Genomic DNA, 17,882 nt, shown 5'->3' with positions numbered 1-17,882 from the left:
AGCAATACTCAGTCTGCAGGACATTTGGAGAGGAGATTCTCTTTCATTTGATTGAGAGCAAGCATCTATTAACAGCAAAAGTCAGCATCCTTCCAATGGTATAATCACTGCAAGCCTCCAGATTCTCCACCTGATATACCCTCTTCCCCAACACACTCCTTTACTTTGCTAACCCTCATTTCCCCTTCCCTTGTCTTTCACCATGATGAAATGAGGATGCACAAATTTGTCTTAGTGTAACAACATGCCCAGTGCTTTATTGAATTACAGTGTGATATTATTTACCACATTTACATCCAAGTGATCCACAAAGTGACATTACTGATGCAGTATCCTGTGCTCACAACCACTCCTAAGTGGTGCTTCCCCTGTGGCTGAGTATGAGGTGGAGGCAAACTGCCTGCTCATGCCTGTCTGGGATTATGTTGCCCAAGGCCCTCAGCCTTGGCGTGGAAGTGCCAGAGGGGCACCTCCAAAGGCTGCTGCACCAGCATCATTGCAGGGGCAGCCTCTCTCACAGGGCACGACTTCACAGATGCTTCGCCTATCAGCAGGGCCATGGAGGTGGATGAGGATGACGGAGCCCTGTGGGGGGCAGCCCCTCATCACCATCTGTTGCGCCTCAGCCCTTTCATGGTGTCCTTGATTGCTAGTGGGAAACACCAGCTGGGGTGCAGCTGGCATGCACTCCATGCTTCATTGCGCCACTGACCAGTCAATGCTACTGACTGCAGCATGCATTCTGTGCATGCCAGTGTGCTGCTCCTACATCCACTCAGTGATGCTCTGAGTTACTCTCTCAATGGAGGAACTCATACACTCAAAGCACTGAGACATTATGGAGCACATGAGACAAATGGACTCCTTCATTCTCATCCCAAGACTCCGCAGTGCCTCAAGTAATTACAACATGTGGGCACACATCACATGCTGGTTCTGCATGTAGAGCTGCCTGTTTCGTGACTCCCTAGGTTCCACATCTCCACCCTGCTGAGCAGGCCCTCGCCTGTCCTCCATCCTCCAAGGGGGACTGGCCACAGTCAACTCTGCCTCCCCCGTATACTCCTGCTCTGATGTGATCTGTTCTTCACCCTCTGCCACCTTCACTAATAACACGTGGGGACCTACCAAAGTGTGAGTATCTAGGCTGGTGGCAGATGCACAAGAAAGATGTGATGGTGCAGATTTTGCCCCTCTGCAGCTGGCCCTGTAGGAGATGTAACAGAAGGTGGTGATGAATGATTGAGCAATCAACAGATGCTTCCGCTGATTAAAATAATGAGATGACAGCTTATGCATTGTCAGCTCATTGTTTGGGGAGCATTGCCATGCATCCCCGGAACCTGGAGGTGTTGAGATCTTATCAGCCTGTCTACAGTGGACTCCTGTTTTTTTGTCTCCAGCATCCCCGTGGCTTGCCACTTTTGCCACACCAAGGGCCAGCTCCTCAAAATGTGTCAATGGCGCAACCTGGGACACCCCATCATCCAGATGTGCCCTCTCACTCTCCCTGCCATTCATCTCCCAATTGGCCTGCAGGGTGAAAAAAGTTGCTGTTAGGACAAGGCCTCTCTCCCTCACTATTCACATCTTATGCGAATGGAAAGTTGCAACAGTCTGCACTCCAGCCTCCTGTCCAACAGCGCTAGGGTTCTGACCTTTGCTTATGGGTCATCAGGGCTGCTGAGCACCCATCTCTCCCATGGTCAGGAGAACTCTCTGTGCCCTCAGGATGCCCCTCTCTTTTGCACCCTGGTGACTGCTGACCAGGAAGCATGCAATCTGGGTCTTTCTTTGGACTCAACCTGCCAGACCTAAGCAGGTCATTGAAACTTTTCCTGCACTGGACCCAGTTCCTCTTCACCACTCCTCTGCTGACCTCACAAATCACCTCCACCCACGCCTTCTTGGTCAGCATTTAAGGCTTTCTGATTCCTCTGGCAGGGAACAGGATGTTTCTCCTTCAGTCACTGTCTCCAGCAGCACCTCCAGTGAGTCATCAGTAAAACGGGGGGCTGTCCTGACACAGGTACCTTCCCTGCCCACTGCCCCCTGCTCAGCTACTCCTTGCTCCATGGGGACAAATGGTAACCACAGCAATGGCTGCTGCTCGCCCTTTAAATCGGGGCCGCTGCTGCCTGTGTCCCGCCTCTTTCCCACATCCGCTGCTGATAATTGGGCGGCAAACACGATGCTAGGCCACTTGTTTGTTAATTTCATCTAATATTTCACACTCCTCCTCCCTGATTGCAATGTCTGTATCATCCCTCTCTTTTGAGAAAACAGACGCAAATATTCATCATGGCCAGGATTTTAACTGGGTGACAGTTTTTTGCCTTTGGCAAAAGTACAGGCAAGAATCCCACATTGCCCCTTCTGTCAGGGGTGGGGGGGGTTGCCAAATAGGCACTAAAGTGGATAGTGGCAGGTCTTCCACAGCATCAAGGACCCCGGTGATGGAAGTCCCACCCTCAGAGAACTGCCAGCCAATCAGAGGCCGGCAGCTCTTTAACTGAGCAGTGCCCAAAGCCTAGGAGTGGCACTGGACCCAGTTCACAGGTAGGTCAGGGCAGGAGGGGTCTCGTGGGGTGGGGGCCATGGGGGTGTAAGGAAGTAGGAAGGAAGGGCAGGGGGGCTGGCTGTCAGGGGGAACACCCCCCCTCCTTTCCCGATGCCATGTCTCTTGTTCAGGCACTAAGTGCCTTTTAATGAGGGACACCCCCCCCCCCATTTTCTAATTAGGCGCTCTATAGCCTTCTGGACTCAACATTGAGCTCAATAATTTCAGAGCATCACTGGTCTTTTTTATTATTATTTTATTTTAAACCATGTGCCTGCCTTAAATTCGGTTTTTCATGTTTGTGCTTTTGGACAGAGCTGTCTATTATTCTGTCATTAACACTCTCTCTGGACTAATGCTTTGTCTTTCACCATGCCAGAATTGGCCTTTATAGCCACTCCAGGCGCTGCTTCACAAACCACTGACCACCTCCAGGTGCGTATCCATTGTCTCTCGAGATAAGGAGGCCCAAAAGATGCCATTAAGCACTCCCTTTGTGTTTGTCCCATGACACCTTTGTCATTTAATCTCTCCTGCCCTCTACTCTATCACACACCCCTTTTTTTCTCTTCCCCCCCCAACCCCCACTTCACTTGCTTAAAACCTATTACATTTCTAACCTTTGCCAGTTTTGATGAAAGGTCACAAACTTGAAACGTTAACTCTGCTTCTCTTTCCACAGATGCTGCCAGACCTGCTGAGTGGTTCCAGCATTTCTTGTTTTTATTTCATTCCCTAATACCCAAGTCTAGAACCTCCGCCTCTCTTTTTGGGCTTGTTATGTACTGGCTAAAAAAGTTCTCCTGAATGCATTTAAGGATTTTAGTTTAGAGATACAGCACTGAAACAGGCCCTTCGGCCCACCGAGTCTGTGCCAACCACCAACCGCCCATTTACACTAAGGGCGGCACAGTGGCGCAGTGGTTAGCACTGCAGCCTCACAGCTCCAGGGACCCGGGTTCGATTCTGGGTACTGCCTGTGTGGAGTTTGCAAGTTCTCCCTGTGTCTGCGTGGGTTTTCTCCGGGTGCTCCGGTTTCCTCCCACAAGCCAAAAAGACTTGCAGGTTTATAGGTAAATTGGCCATTATAAATTGTCACTAGTATAGGTAGGTGGTAGGGAAATATAGGAACACGTGGGGATGTTTGGTAGGAATATGGGATTAGTGTAGGATTAGTATAAATGGGTGGTTGATGTTCGGCACAGACCCGGTGGGCTGAAGGGCCTGTTTCAGTGCTGTATCTCTAATCTAATCTAATCTAATCCTACACTAATTCCATAATACTACCACATCCCCACCTGTCCCTATATTTCCCTACCACCTACCTATACTGCCTTTCATAATAATTCTATCCCAGTTAACATTAGGGTAGTTGAAATCCCCCACTATTACAGTCCTATTGTGTTTGCATTGCTTAGAGATTTGCCGACATATTTTCTCTTCTATCTCACTGACTGTTTGGGGTCTATAGTACACTCCCAGTCGAGTGATTGCCCCTTTTTTGTTCTTTAGTGCAACCCATATGACCTTATTTGATCCTTCTACCATATAATCCCTGCTCACAGCTATAATTATTTCTTTAATCAAAATAACGACCCCTTTCCTTTTTATGCTCCTCTCTATCTCATCTGAAAACCTTGTAACCAGGAATGTTGAGCTGCCATTACTGCCCTCCTTTCAGCCATGTCTCAGTCTATTTTCTAGCCTTTGTTTCCTCTGCCTTCCAAACACGCTATTCGTTTTCCCCTTCCATTTCCAACTTTACTTTTCTCTCTTCTGAATCTACTCTCAGGTTCACATCCCCCTGCCACCTAGTATCCCAGAATGTATGTGAATGAGGCACTACACTTAAATAAAGTGCTGTCAATCTTACTGTGCCCAAAAGTTTTCGGACTCTCATCCTCCTCCATTTAGAAGGACGAAACAGCTAGAATGGCCTTCCCAATGGGAATATCCCTGTTCTTCATAATGATGGAAGAGGAAGAGAAAGAGCAGAAGGAAGAGGGTTTTAGAGGGTAAAAGACAGCAGCGCATTATATTGGTGGCGCTGCATTTGCACTTGTTTTCTGGCGGTTTTTACATTCCTATGTCAGGAAATGAACTCCACAGGCACCTGTGACATTTTTAATATTTGTCAGTTCCGAAGAAGGGTCACTGACCCGAAACGGTAACTCTGCTTCTCTTTCCACAGATGCTGCCAGACCTGCTGAGTGGTTCCAGCATTTCTTGTTTTTATTTCAGATTTCCAGCATCCGCAGTATTTTGCTTTTATAACTCCACAGGCAAGATTGGCATAAAAACGGGCATAAATATTGGCTTAATTTCTGCATAATTTGGATTGAGGAGAATTCCAGCCTTCAATTTGAGTACAGAACTGAGGGGAAACAGACATGATCCACTCATGTGGAGTAATTGCCCTCCTGTTATAATATACTGGTATTGATATAGAGTAGACTGATGAATATATTCAGTGAATCATTCATAAGTTGGAAGAACTTGGCTCTTACCTTGTATCTTGGTCTGAAGGGTCTGAATGTGTTCTACCTGTTGCTGGTTGGTAAATTTGAAATTCTGATTTTCAGTTTCAAGCTATGAGCAAAGACAGGATATTAATGTGATATCAAATCGTATATATCACTCTACATTAAAAACACAGAAAATTAAGCTAAGAACATCTGGTTTACCAAAAATGCTCATCAAAAATTACATTGCATAACATTAATTTAACTTTATTCTTCTGGATCACTAAAATTGGAAATACAATTATATTCTAGATATGCTTCCATCAATAGATGTAGCCTCCTGAATAGAAAACAATAACATAAGTTCATGTGAAATGTCACATAAGTCACACATAACTTTTGCTAATGTGAAGTTATATAAACTTTTTGGGAGGATTTTTGCTTAACAAAAGTTTACAATTTTATAATGAGCAGTTTGGAGTACTATTTCCAAAACAGAGCAGCTTAAAAAATTTGTAAATGTGCTATGCAGCTCAAAAAAGAAAAGGTAAGAATTATTTTTTATTCATTCATGGGATGTAGGTGTTGCGGCTAAGCCAGCATTTATTGCCCATCCCTAATTGCCCTTGAGAAGGTGGTGAGCTGCCTTCTTGAACCGCTGCAGTCCACGTGGGGTAGGTACACCTACAGTGCTGTTAGGAAGGGAGCTCCAGGATTTTGACCCAACGACAGTGAAGGAATGGTGATACAGTTCCAAGTCAGGATAGTGTGTGGCTTGGAGAGGAACTTGCAGGTGGTGGTGTTCCCATGCATCTGCTGCCCTTGTCCTTCTAGGTGGTAGAGATCGCGGGTTTGGAAGGTGCTGTCTAAGGAGCCTTGGTGTGTTGCTGCAGTTCATCTTGTAGATGGTACACACTGCTGCTACTCTGTGTCGGTGGTGGAGGGAGTGAATGCTTGTGGATAGGTGCCGATCAAGCGGGTTGCTTTGTCCTGGATGGTATCGAGCTTCTTGAGTGTTTGATCAAATACAGAACTTTAATGGCACAAATAATTCAATATACAGTGCCCAACCTTTCCATTAAATATGCAGCAACACTTAGGTACCTCCTGCAGTTTCACTGTCACCCAATCCTTGATTCTAGCTGCTTTCTCTTCTATTATTTTGGCCTCCTGTATTCGTAGATGCTTCTGAAACCCAAAGATTTATTGTCAACCTTCTGTAAATATGTAAACATTTCAGTGCAACAGAACACATGGATAGTAGCAAAGGTAAAATAGAAAACCTCAAACAGGCACGGGTTATTTCATATGAACATACACAAGGGAGTACAAGCCAAATGTTTGTGGGGCATGATGGAATCTGTGCATAGTATGGTGGTATTGGTCTGTTGTAATATCTTTAGAATATGCTATATTAATCTGCAGAAATCTTTTAAATGACTATATTGTGTATAAAAATCTGGGTGGAAAGTGTGTTTTTTGAGAATTTATCAGAGTAGAAAAGCTCCACATTGCACATATGGATGCTCGCTTGAATGCTAATCAAACTAAGATAGAGTTCACTTAGATCACAAATGTTCCAGTCCTAGCTTTTATAACTGAAGTAGGTAACTCAAATAGCACGGTTGCTTACTCAAGTTCCTTGGTGGGAATGAAACAACTGTACAGAACAGATACCTTTCACTAAATTACAAAGCCATGGGGCAATCTGCAGCAATGTTGATTATAGCAAAGGAACAGGAGTCAAGAACCACTGTAATTTCAATCTATATGCTGTATACCCTTTAGCATAAGACAAAGCTAGACTAAGAAGCAGTTTCACCCATCTACCTTTAATTACGCTAAACAGCATATACAGGAATAAATAGCTATTTAGCAGCACAAGCTTGCTTAAACCCCAGGGGTTCAGACCTAGAGCTGGGTGGGCTTATGAGGTGTGAAATTATGTATCTCCCTTCCACTAGACTATGGTAGAAAATATATGTATATTATGTCATGCTAGGCCCCCACCTGCCAAGAATGAGGCACATTAATTTTGTCATGAACATTGATTTTAAACTGTTGCTGGAGCGAGAAAATGACTCGTTAAACAGATCAGCCGTGGCTGGAAAAAGATATTTGCATATTAACAGACGGTGTTTGGAAGGACAAAAGACCTTTCCCTGACACACTCAACCCACAATGGACCTTGATCACCAGGTATTGTGTGTAAGAGGAGCATTCCAGAGACTGCTAAGGTGATACAATCCAGAACTGGTTAGACTAGCTAGTCACATGACTAACTGGCTGCTCCAGGATCTTTTGAATTAGCTCCAGAGAGTTTGAACTCAGAAAAGCTGTTTGCTCCTGTCTGCTCCCATCTCTTACTCACAGGCCTCTGAATTCACTGAAGTCACATGAACCCCAAGAGAGAAAAGTCTCCTACAGCGAACAAGGTTTAAGAAGAATACTGGGCCCCAACGAAAAGCAAGATCTACCTACAATCAAGGACTCTACAGTGAGCTCGAAGAACTGTAACAAAAACTCTTCAGATATTGCCTCAAACTTTTTCCACTTTATTTCTTCTGCTCTTTTCTGTCTCTATTTGCATGTGTGTATCGTGTATGCATGCTAATGTGGGCACGTCTTGTATCCGTAGGCGAAAAACCAAATTAGTGTTTAAGTTTAATAAATTTCAACCTTCTTTTCTTTAAACCTTAGAAAGCCTGTTTGTGCTGGTTTCTTTGCCTTATAATTGGAAAGCAGTGAACAAGGATTCACCAAGAGGGAGCTAAAAAAATGGTGTGCTTAAAATTAAACTCTGTTAGGGTAAGACCAGGTGAAGGCTAAAAGGGAACCCTAGACCTCTTTCTCACTGGGTCGTAACAATTATTTCATTTTAATTTGAGTCAGTTGTGCTTCAGAATTCAGTTTAACTACATTATTCATCCCTGAAACCTGAACATGTCTTTAATTTGCAAGTGCTGTTTAACATCGTTTAATCCCTATCTCCATTTGTCATTAAAACAGAATTAAAGTTCTCTGAAAACTCAGCTGGTAAAACGAGCATACAACTGAGTCACACAGATCAACGGGGTTGGCAGCATGGGTATTACTATGTGCCTTAAAGCCTCTGGGTTTGAGCGGGAAAAATCAATCAAGGGTAATGAGCAGGTTAGCTGAAGTGCCGCAATCAACTCTCCAGACCTATTCAGGGATTTAAACCATTGGTTTCAGGAGCTCAACTGTATGTTTGATCAACATCTTGGTGGTCCCATGGCTCCAGTTTGTACCTCATCTCTGCAGACATTCTGGGATAATGAAGCTATTTGTGATGGGGTGGCCTTTGACCCCTTGCACCCAGCCTGTAATGTTTTGTGACATTGGGGGAATGGTTTGCTGGAGCAGAATGAGGGAATCATGACAGTTGCATGGAAACTTGGCCCAGACCTGCATTATTCTATGGCAGTGATCACTGACCAGCTGTTCAATGATGGAATGAAATCCTTTCCTGTTTACAAATGCTCCTGGCTGGTTTCCTGATATTCTAATGGTTACACATGTACCGTCTGTGACTCCTGCACACGAGGTGGGCTAACCACTGCAGCAAACTCCAGAGCCTTTTCATTCTGATTGGTACGTTCCATCGGGAAAGTAATTTAGTGATTGCCACTGGCAAAGACATCATTAATGACCTGATTAATGCATTTATGAACTGTCGATTAAGGGATTTGAGAAATGTCCACTATAGGGTGGTGGTGACTTTCACTGACAAAGGCAAAACGTGGCCACCTGGCCCAGCAGGGAGTACATCTTCTTGCGGGAGGCTGTAGAGCTCAATGACAACCTGTCTGGAGGAACCCGGACTTCTCATGCATTGTTCCTCAAACAAATACAAGTAACCCGCTGCAGACCTGTACACCATATGCACAAGTAAGGTTTTCTTCGAGTAGCACCACCAGCTGCCCCTCCCCAGCCCCCCACATGTTGTCTCCTAACTGGTCCAATTTCTGTCATTTGTGGGACGCAATCACCAAGGCAAACTCTTCTGCATAAATTCAAAAAAGGCAACAGCAAACTGTTGCCTATGATCTGAGTGTTTGCAGGTGAATTCCCCTTTAAATATTGCTTCCAAAGGTCCCTTGGAAACTAATCCTACTAAGCTTTACTCAATGGGTTTAAGGCTGGGCAGAACATCAGTTTTTGCATGTTGAAATTTATAGGGCACAAAAAATGTAATTGCCTAGAAACTGGATTGTGTAGTAGCCTTCCAAGGCCTCAAAACAGCAGACAAGAAGTGTGCCCCCATCATTTTGGGTAAAGATAAACTAAAGGTGTAATTTAACCATGCCTGAAACAAGCACTGGGCTGTTTGCACATGCGAATAAGGGACTTAATGCCTGTTTCAGCTCCCTGCTGCAACATTGATTCACATTCCTGTGGGGCCCGCAAACTCATTGAGCCCCATGATCCTTCATGACGGCCGCTGTGGCGCTAGCAGTGGCCCAATCTTTGTTCCTTCTACCTGAAGGGCTCCTCTGCAATACTGGCTTCATTGTAATAAGATCCAAGGCCCAATATCTAGGGCTCCTCGGACCTGTCCATTCTTGCACAGGGCACTGACTCAAAAATGGGCCCACCCAAATTTCTGGGCCCATATTTTTCTGTATGTTCATGAGGTTTCTGGTGAGTGCCTGAGACACAAAGAACTGTGCAATTATGAAACAAGCAGGAAGTCTCCTGAAGCAATTTTAACTCTGCTACGACCCAGTTCCTGGGTTAAAATTGCCATTTTAATGGCGCACTGACACGGAACACAAAAGTCCGAGTGTATCAGGCCTGTGTCCTCAGTACCTTGCTCTACGGCAGCGAGGCCTGGACAACGTATGCCAGCCAAGAGCGACCTCTCAATTCATTCCATCTTCGCTGCCTTCGGAGAATACTTGGCATCAGGTGGCAGGACTATATCTCCAACACAGAAGTCCTTGAAGCGGCCAACATCCCCAGCTTATACACACTACTGAGTCAGCGGCGCTTGAGATGGCTTGGCCATGTGAGCCGCATGGAAGATGGCAGGATCCCCAAAGACACATTGTACAGCGAGCTCGCCACTGGTATCAGACCCACCGGCCGTCCATGTCTCCGTTATAAAGACGTCTGCAAACGCGACATGAAATCGTGTGACATTGATCACAAGTCGTGGGAGTCAGTTGCCAGCATTCGCCAGAGCTGGCGGGCAGCCATAAAGACAGGGCTAAATTGTGGCGAGTCGAAGAGACTTAGTAGTTGGCAGGAAAAAAGACAGAGGCGCAAGGGGAGAGCCAACTGTGCAACAGCCCCAACAAACAAATTTCTCTGCAGCACCTGTGGAAGAGCCTGTCACTCCAGAATTGGCCTTTATAGCCACTCCAGGCGCTGCTTCACAAACCACTGACCACCTCCAGGCGCGTATCCATTGTCTCTCGAGATAAGGAGGCCCAAAGAAAATGTTTAAATAAGCCTCATCAAATTTGTAAAGTAAGTATCCCTAGATATATATATTTTTAAGGCTCACACGAACACTCTGGCAGAGTGAACATGGTTCTTGGTTTGAGTTCATGGAAAAACTCAAAACCAATTTTACCTCCTATTTTCAGAAGGATCTATTTTCTCCACCCAATGCCTCCCCCTGTTGGTCAGGCCAAGATTTGCAATTTGTTGTCTGTAACTGCCTGTGTTCCACTGTAATTTTTTGAAATTTTTATTTTTGTTCTTATTCACATGAGAGATTTGGAAATGGAACACTTGGCCACTTCACACAGATTAAAATAAACCTCACAGAACACCTGAATACAGCAGGGAAACTGCTAATTTAGTGCAATTAATGTAGGCCGACATCAAACCAGGGCCCTAGTTGAGACTACCAAAATCAATTTGTTTAGGATGTTTACATCCCAGAGGTGAAAAGAAAGTGGTTTCATTTTTGTGCTCATTAAGCTCTGGAAAGTTAAAGCTGCAAAATGGAAAGTTTCGTTTAAGACCTGGTATAAACAACCCATGGGATAATTTTAACCCCAAAAAACAGGTAGTTTTGGGTTGGGTGGGATCTAAAAAATGTTAAAATCTCAAATCCAAGTCCAAACCATCTCAAACCTGCCCACTTTCCGTATAAACAGAGAATAGAGAAAGGCCAGTTGTTGGGTTTGGTGGGTGGGCGGGTGGCAGGCAGGCAATCAACCTGTTCCTGGGAGGCGGGCAGCTATAATGAGGTTGTGTGCCTCAGATTTTATCCACCTTCCAGCTTTAACATTGGTTGGCCAGGTTTCCCGAGCCTTGGGAAATCTGGCAGTTAAATGGAGGCAAGGCCTGCTCGTGAAAGAAGTGCCTTTCCAGCACTGCTTATGGACCAGGAAGAGCAGGAGTGCTTCCCCTTGGTTCACCAAGCTAACCTGCTTCCCTCTTCATGATTGTACAACTGTCTCAGGTGTAGCACATTAAAATGCAAGCAAAGTTCCTTCTGTTCCAGCAATGTGTTTCACATCAGTCTCATTGTTTCTATCTCTCACACAAGTCCTATGCACTTTCTGAGTAAGACTAATTCAGTGCCAATGTGTAGGCAGTTTTATGTTGTAGGCTTCTACCAATGAAGAACTGGATTGTGATTATTCAAAGTAAGACCCTTAAGTCACAGAATTATTAAAGCTGAACAGAGGAGGCCTTTGTCCCACAGCTTGTGTTGTATTTAAATGCAGTATGAAAAGAAAATGATTTTAAGCATCTGGGCTGTCTAATCCCCTAGTCTCATGTCGTAACACTGTCAGAATCAGCATTAGTATGGCACATTTTCAATATAGGCCCTGAAATTGTGTGATCTTTCTGGAAGACTCCACCTTAAATGGGGGAGTTTGCTGAAACAGCTACAAACTTGATGGAATTCCACAGTAGGTGTAATCCTGCATAACTGCCAGGGTCACGCCTCTGCAATTTTAATTAAATGAGTGGAAAGCAATTATTTTTAAAATGTATACCCACTGGGATTTTTTTTTTAGAAAATGTGATTCTATTGGCCCAGGTTTTGCTGAAAAAATTAGGTGTGATAATTATCAGTGACTGCCAATTAACCTTTCTTGTCCAGAAAATGAACAATTAAAAATACAGAGTCTCATTCCTTCAGATTGTGAAATACTATTGGAAATTTAAAAAGTGTCAGAATTTCAGTTTTTTTTTACTTTTCCTTTCGGTCTCTCTTCTCCATCTCTTAATCTAATCTTTCCTTACCTCTATTTCCCTTTCTGTATCAAATTTGATAGTCAATTCACCCCCATCTCAGTCCCTCCTCTGTTAATTTCTCAATCCTTTAATCTCATTGGTTTAGGAGATCCATTATTTGTCCCATTGTTCACCAAGGTCCCAGATGCCCTCTTGTCCCCACCATGCCATTATCAGCTCACACGTCCACCAACTTTGTGTGCAAAAAAATTAAAAAGCTTAAAATGTGCATGGACAAGTCTAACCAACAGAGCATGCCATGAGATGACCCACTCCAGCAAAATATGGGCCATTATGTTTTTATTAGCACTGCTTGGTACTTAGTTTCTGACATCAGAGGTTATATATTACTGTGGGGGAGATTTAAACCCAGGACATCACTTACAATTCCAGGCCTGAGATGGAGAAAAGCAGGAATAGTGAATGGGAGAGGGAACTAAGAAACCCACATAAGTACAGAGGGAACAAATAATTAAAATGACTGAAGTAAAATGACCTGAAATGCCCACTGCAATCACTGATCTGCATAGGTTGCTGAAAATATATGCCTTGGATTCTGACCATATTGGCAGTATCACTGCTTAAGGGTGGGTCTTAAATTTGTCAAATTAAAAATTATGTAAAAAGGCAACAAGCAGAAGACGAATCACTCTGGAAATTCTTCTTCACACAGAATGACCATGTGTGAAATAATCTTTCCAATAGCATAATGGAGGCAAAGACTGGAATCATTTAGAAACAACTGGATGCTACAATGGAGGATATTTGGAGATCTCTAGGTCGGGTGAATTGAAATAGGCCAAATGGTTTTCCCCATTAGTAATTATCTTGTGAGATACTGCCAATATGGTCAGAAAATCCAAGGCATATATTTTCAGCAACCTATGCAGATCAGTGATTGCAATGGGCATTTCAGGTCATTTTATTTCAGTCGTTTTAATTATTTGTTCATAACTTTTGCAATAGACATTTTGAAATCAATAGAACTAAAGGGAGGCACCCAAAGACTTATATATCTGGACTTAAATAATTGCTGGATAATACCGTTATGGGAAAAATATGTGTATGTGGTATTTTTGGGGCGTTTTAGGAACTTCTGACTTTAAATCTGGATTCCTTCCTATTATCTCCTATCTATTTCCTATTTCCCATTTCCAATCAGATTTTAATATATCCTAATATTTATGTAACCAGGCCTATGTAACTTGCGCTTACACCGAGTCCATTCGCATACGTATTTTGGTTGTCACTCTGGACCAGAGCCAATCATTCTATTTCCACTTTTTTCTTTTTTTTTTTACTTCCTTTCTCTTTGCCTCTCCTAGTTCCCTCTCATCTGCTGTCATGCCCCCTTTCACTTTTCCCTTTTCAGGTACTGTGCCCTCCTAATTCCCTACCCCAACTCTTCAGTATTCTTTTACGTTCCTGCTCTCCTGCTGCCATCACAGGCTTGACATGCTCTAAAATAAGCCTGCAGCTTCCCTCTCTGCCTCTCTTGGCATCATACGAAGGGCTCATTGACATGGCGCTGCCCCATCCTACTCTCTTGTCCAACTTCCTGTCCAGTGTGTCCGCTGTGGGCTAATCTTGTCAATCTCCTTCCTGTCCCACTCACCTCTCCCTCTGTTGACCCTGTGGACTCTGCCAGTGGGTCATCTCTCACCGCCCAGCTACACATCTCCCTCCAAATGTCCATTCACTTGTGAACAAGGCCCTTGCTATCCATGAACTTATTGTGGATGATTGCATTGACATCACAGCCTTAGCCGAAGAAGGGTCACTGACCCAAAACGTTAACTCTGCTTCTCTTTCCACAGATGCTGCCAGACCTGCTGAGTGGTTCCAGCATTTCTTGTTTTTATTCCTTCTGTATCTATCCCTGGAAAAAACAATCACCCATCTGCACTTTCAAAATCCTAACTACCTAACCTTTGGCTGTCCGTTCACCACAACATTTCTGCGGCTGAATTGCTCAACCACACCTTCACCTCTGCCTTCGACGCTCTAGTCCCCAAGAGACCATTACACTCTCTTACCCTGGCCATTCCCCCCAGATTCGGTTCTCATCTCTGCTCCCTTAAGTCCAAGGGATGCAGACTTGAAAGGATAGGGTGGACAACTGCTTTAGCCATTCACCACCTGGCTGGCCTCCATAAAGCACTATAGGGTCCTACTCTCATCTGCTGAAACCACTCACTATTCCAGGATCATCCTGAAATGTAAAGATAACCCCCGGATTATTTTCCCTACTGCAAATTGCCTTCTTAAACACCTCTCCCCAGTCACTTCCAACAATAAGTGCAAGGAGTTAATGAACTTCTTTGTCACTAAGATCAAGACCATCTGATTAGCTGCCTCTACCGCTTCCCTCCCTTTCATTAGTCTACCAGACCAAACTTCCTCTAAAGCTCCCCTGCCTGATTCCTGAACTCGCATATTTCTCTAATTTCTCTCTTATCTCTCGTCATGCCCTCTCTGACCTTATCTTGTCCCCAGGACCCACCCCCAGCTCTCTTGACCCTATTCCCACAAAACTGTTGACCATCCAACGTCACTTCCATATTAGCTGATAATGTTAACGGTTCTCTCTCTTCAGGCATTGTCCCTCTCTCCTTTAAATCTGCTTTCATCCCTTCCCTGCTCAAAAAGTTAATCCTTGACCCCACCGTCCTTGCAAACTACTGCCCCATTTCCAACCTTTCGGTCCTCTCCAAAGTCCTTGTATGCATTGTCACCTCCCAAATCCGTTCTCATCTTTCCGCCCCTGCCACGGTACCAAAACTGCTCTTATCCAAGTCACAAATTACATCTAATGTGACTATCACAAAGATAAACTATCCCTTCTCGTCCTTCTTGATCTGTCTGCAGTTGACTACACCATCCTCCTCCAATGCATCTTTACTGTCTGCCAGCTGTGTGAGACTACTCTCACCTGGTTCCATTCTTATCTATTTAATCATAGCCAGACTATCACACACAATAGCTTCTCTTTCCATTCCTGCACCATTTTCTGGTTGACAAGACGTAACGAGTGGTGTGCCGCAGGGATCAGTGCTGGGGCCTCAACTTTGTACACTTTATATAAATGACTTGGATGAAGGGACTGAAGGTATGGTTACTAAATTTGCTGATGACACACAGATAGGTAGGAAAATAAGGTTAGTGTGCAGGTAGAGCACATAATTAGGAAAGCTAATAGAACGTTATCATTTATTGCGAGGGGAATTGAATACAAAAGTAGGGAGGCTATGCTTCAGTTATACAGGCCATTGGTGAGACCACATCCGGAGTACTGTGCACAGTATTGGTTTTCTTATTTAAGGAAGGATATAAATGCGTTGGAAGCAGCTCAGAGAAGGTTTACTAGACGAATACCTGGAATGGGTGGGTTGTCTTATGAGGAAAGGTCGGAAAGGCTAGGCTTGTATCCGCTGGAGTTTAGAAGAGTAAGAGGTGACTTGATTGAAACATAGAAGGTTCTGAGGGGTCTTGACAGGGTGGATGTCGAAAGGATGTTTCCTCTTGTGGGAGAATCTGGAACTAGGAGTCATCTTTAAAAATAAGGGGTCGCCCATTTAAGATAGAGATGGGGAGAAATTTTTAATCTCTAAGGGTCGTGAGTCTTTGGAACTCTCTTCCTCAAAAGGTGGTGGAAGCAGAGTCTTTGAGTAACTTTAAGGCAGAGGTAGATAGAAGAAGGGTCACTGACCTGAAACATTAACTCTGTTTCTCTCTCCACAGATGCTGCCAGACCTGCTGAGTATTTCCAGCATTTCTTGTTTTTATTTCAGATTTCCAGCATCCGCAGTATTTTGCTTTTCTATTATTGTAGATAGCTTCTTGATAAGCAAGGGGGTGAAAGGTTATGGGGATAGGCAGGAATGTGGAGTTGAGGTTACAATCAGATCAGCCATGATCTTATTGAATGGTGGAGCAGGCTCGAGGGGCCAAGTGGCCTACTCCTGCTCCTAATTCATATATCCTCCTATTTCTCATCTACATGCTTCCCGTCAGCATATCATCCGAAAGCACATTATTTTTCACATGTATGCTGACAACACCCAACTCTACCTCACCAACATCTCTGTAGACTTCTCCACAATTGCTAAGTTATCAGATTGCTTATCTGACATCCAATACTAGATGAGCAGAAATTTATGCCAATTAAATATTGGGAAGACTGAAGCCATGGTCTTCGGTTTCCCACTCCAAACTCTCTTCTCTAGCTACCAACTCCATCCCTCTCCCTGGCAGCTGTCTGAGACTAAGGGCTGGATTTTGCCTCTGAGGACGGGAAACAGAGTTTGGGATGGTTTGGGGGTCCCGAACCCAGCCCCAGAGGGAAACAGTCATTCACATGTGATTTTCCCTTGGGCGGTCAATTAATGACCAGGGAACAGGTTCGCCATCCAATTAAGAATGGTGGGCAGGCTCTCAAAGCTGGAGGGCCAATCAGAGGCCTTCCAGTTTGAAAGGAGCAGCAGGCTGCAATGGTAAAGCCTGGCTCAGGTATAAAATTAAAACCCAAGCCCGACCCGACCACAGCCAACCTGAACCTCATCTGGGTCAGAGTCCTTCAATTTTTTTTCATGCCCGACCCGAAAATATCAAACACCGGCCCGAAAATATCAAACATGTTATTAAGACATAGAAAAAGATCACGTCTAAACATAGATTAAAAAGAAAACAATACAAAACAAAACCCGACCACAGCCAACCTGAACCCAAACCTGATCCGACACAAGCCCGAATGCTGGACACTGAATATAGACCCCACCAGACCTGAACCTGACACATGTAGTCGGGTTTGGTTGGGTGGCCAGGCTTTATGCAATGCAAGGTAAAGAACAGAGATGGTGCTTCAAGATGGAGGTGCCCTAGCTCCAACTTTTTAAAATCTTTAATTACAAAGTAGAATCAGCAGCCAACCCACCACTCTGGTGGGGGGGGGGCAGTGGGCCAGGGGAGCCACTCTACAGGCGGCCTGTGGCTGCTCCTGCCCTCGTGGAAGCATGGAGGGCCCCCTGACCTGCCTGGAGTGCGGGTTTCCACAGCCTAGCCCTGGGTGCCTGCCTCCAGGTGTCTAAACTGGCCACCGCTGCCTGCAGGAACCTGGAGGCCTCCTTTAATTGGCCTCAGTTAGGCTCTTTATGAGCCTGACCGGCTATCTGCCATGTGTGGGCAGGTATCCCCGTCAGTCCCCAATCCCACCTCCATGAAAATGGCCTGGAAGGGGGATGAAGCCGGGGGACTGGCATGCTGGCTAGCAGAGCTAAATTTTAGCTCCCGCCCACTGGTGGGGGCCCAAAATCCAGCTCTAAACCAGACTGTTTGCAACTTGGTCTCTTGACCCCGAGATGAGCTTCTGACCACATATCCACGCCATCACTAAGACCGACTATTTTCACCTCCGTAACATCGTCCGACTTTGCTCCTGCCTCAGGTCACTTGCTGCTGAAACCCTCATTCGTGCTTTTGTTACCTCTAGACTTGACTATTCCAACACACTCCTGGCTTGTTCACCCATCACCCTTGTGCTCGCTGACCTACACTAGTTCTGGGTCAAGCAACATCTTGATTTTAAAATTCTTATCCTTGTTTTCAAATTCCTCCATGGCCTTGCGTCCCCCTCT

The 17,882-nt window shown here is 44.8% G+C and overlaps 1 protein-coding gene across 6 annotated transcripts in view; it reads right to left on the bottom strand.

Moving 5' to 3' along the window:
- Positions 1 to 17,882, bottom strand: part of plekhh2 (pleckstrin homology domain containing, family H (with MyTH4 domain) member 2) — a 220,935-nt gene that overhangs the window by 94,446 nt on the left and 108,607 nt on the right. For all 6 annotated transcript variants that reach the window (XR_010976258.1, XR_010976259.1, XR_010976260.1 and 3 more), the window contains 2 exons: positions 6,127 to 6,210; positions 5,068 to 5,149 (listed from right to left, as the gene is read on the bottom strand). Coding sequence is in view for 3 of the 6 variants with exons in the window: in XM_068045177.1 (XP_067901278.1) it covers positions 5,068 to 5,149; positions 6,127 to 6,210 (166 nt within the window). In the remaining 3 variants the exon portion in view is untranslated. The remainder of the gene's footprint in view (positions 1 to 5,067; positions 5,150 to 6,126; positions 6,211 to 17,882) is intronic.

The sequence above is a fragment of the Heterodontus francisci genome, chromosome 13, assembly GCF_036365525.1.
Source record: "Heterodontus francisci isolate sHetFra1 chromosome 13, sHetFra1.hap1, whole genome shotgun sequence".
In the NCBI taxonomy this organism is placed as follows: domain Eukaryota; kingdom Metazoa; phylum Chordata; class Chondrichthyes; order Heterodontiformes; family Heterodontidae; genus Heterodontus; species Heterodontus francisci.
Note: the sequence above shows the minus strand (reverse complement) of the source record. Positions and strands in the feature narration are given on the sequence as shown.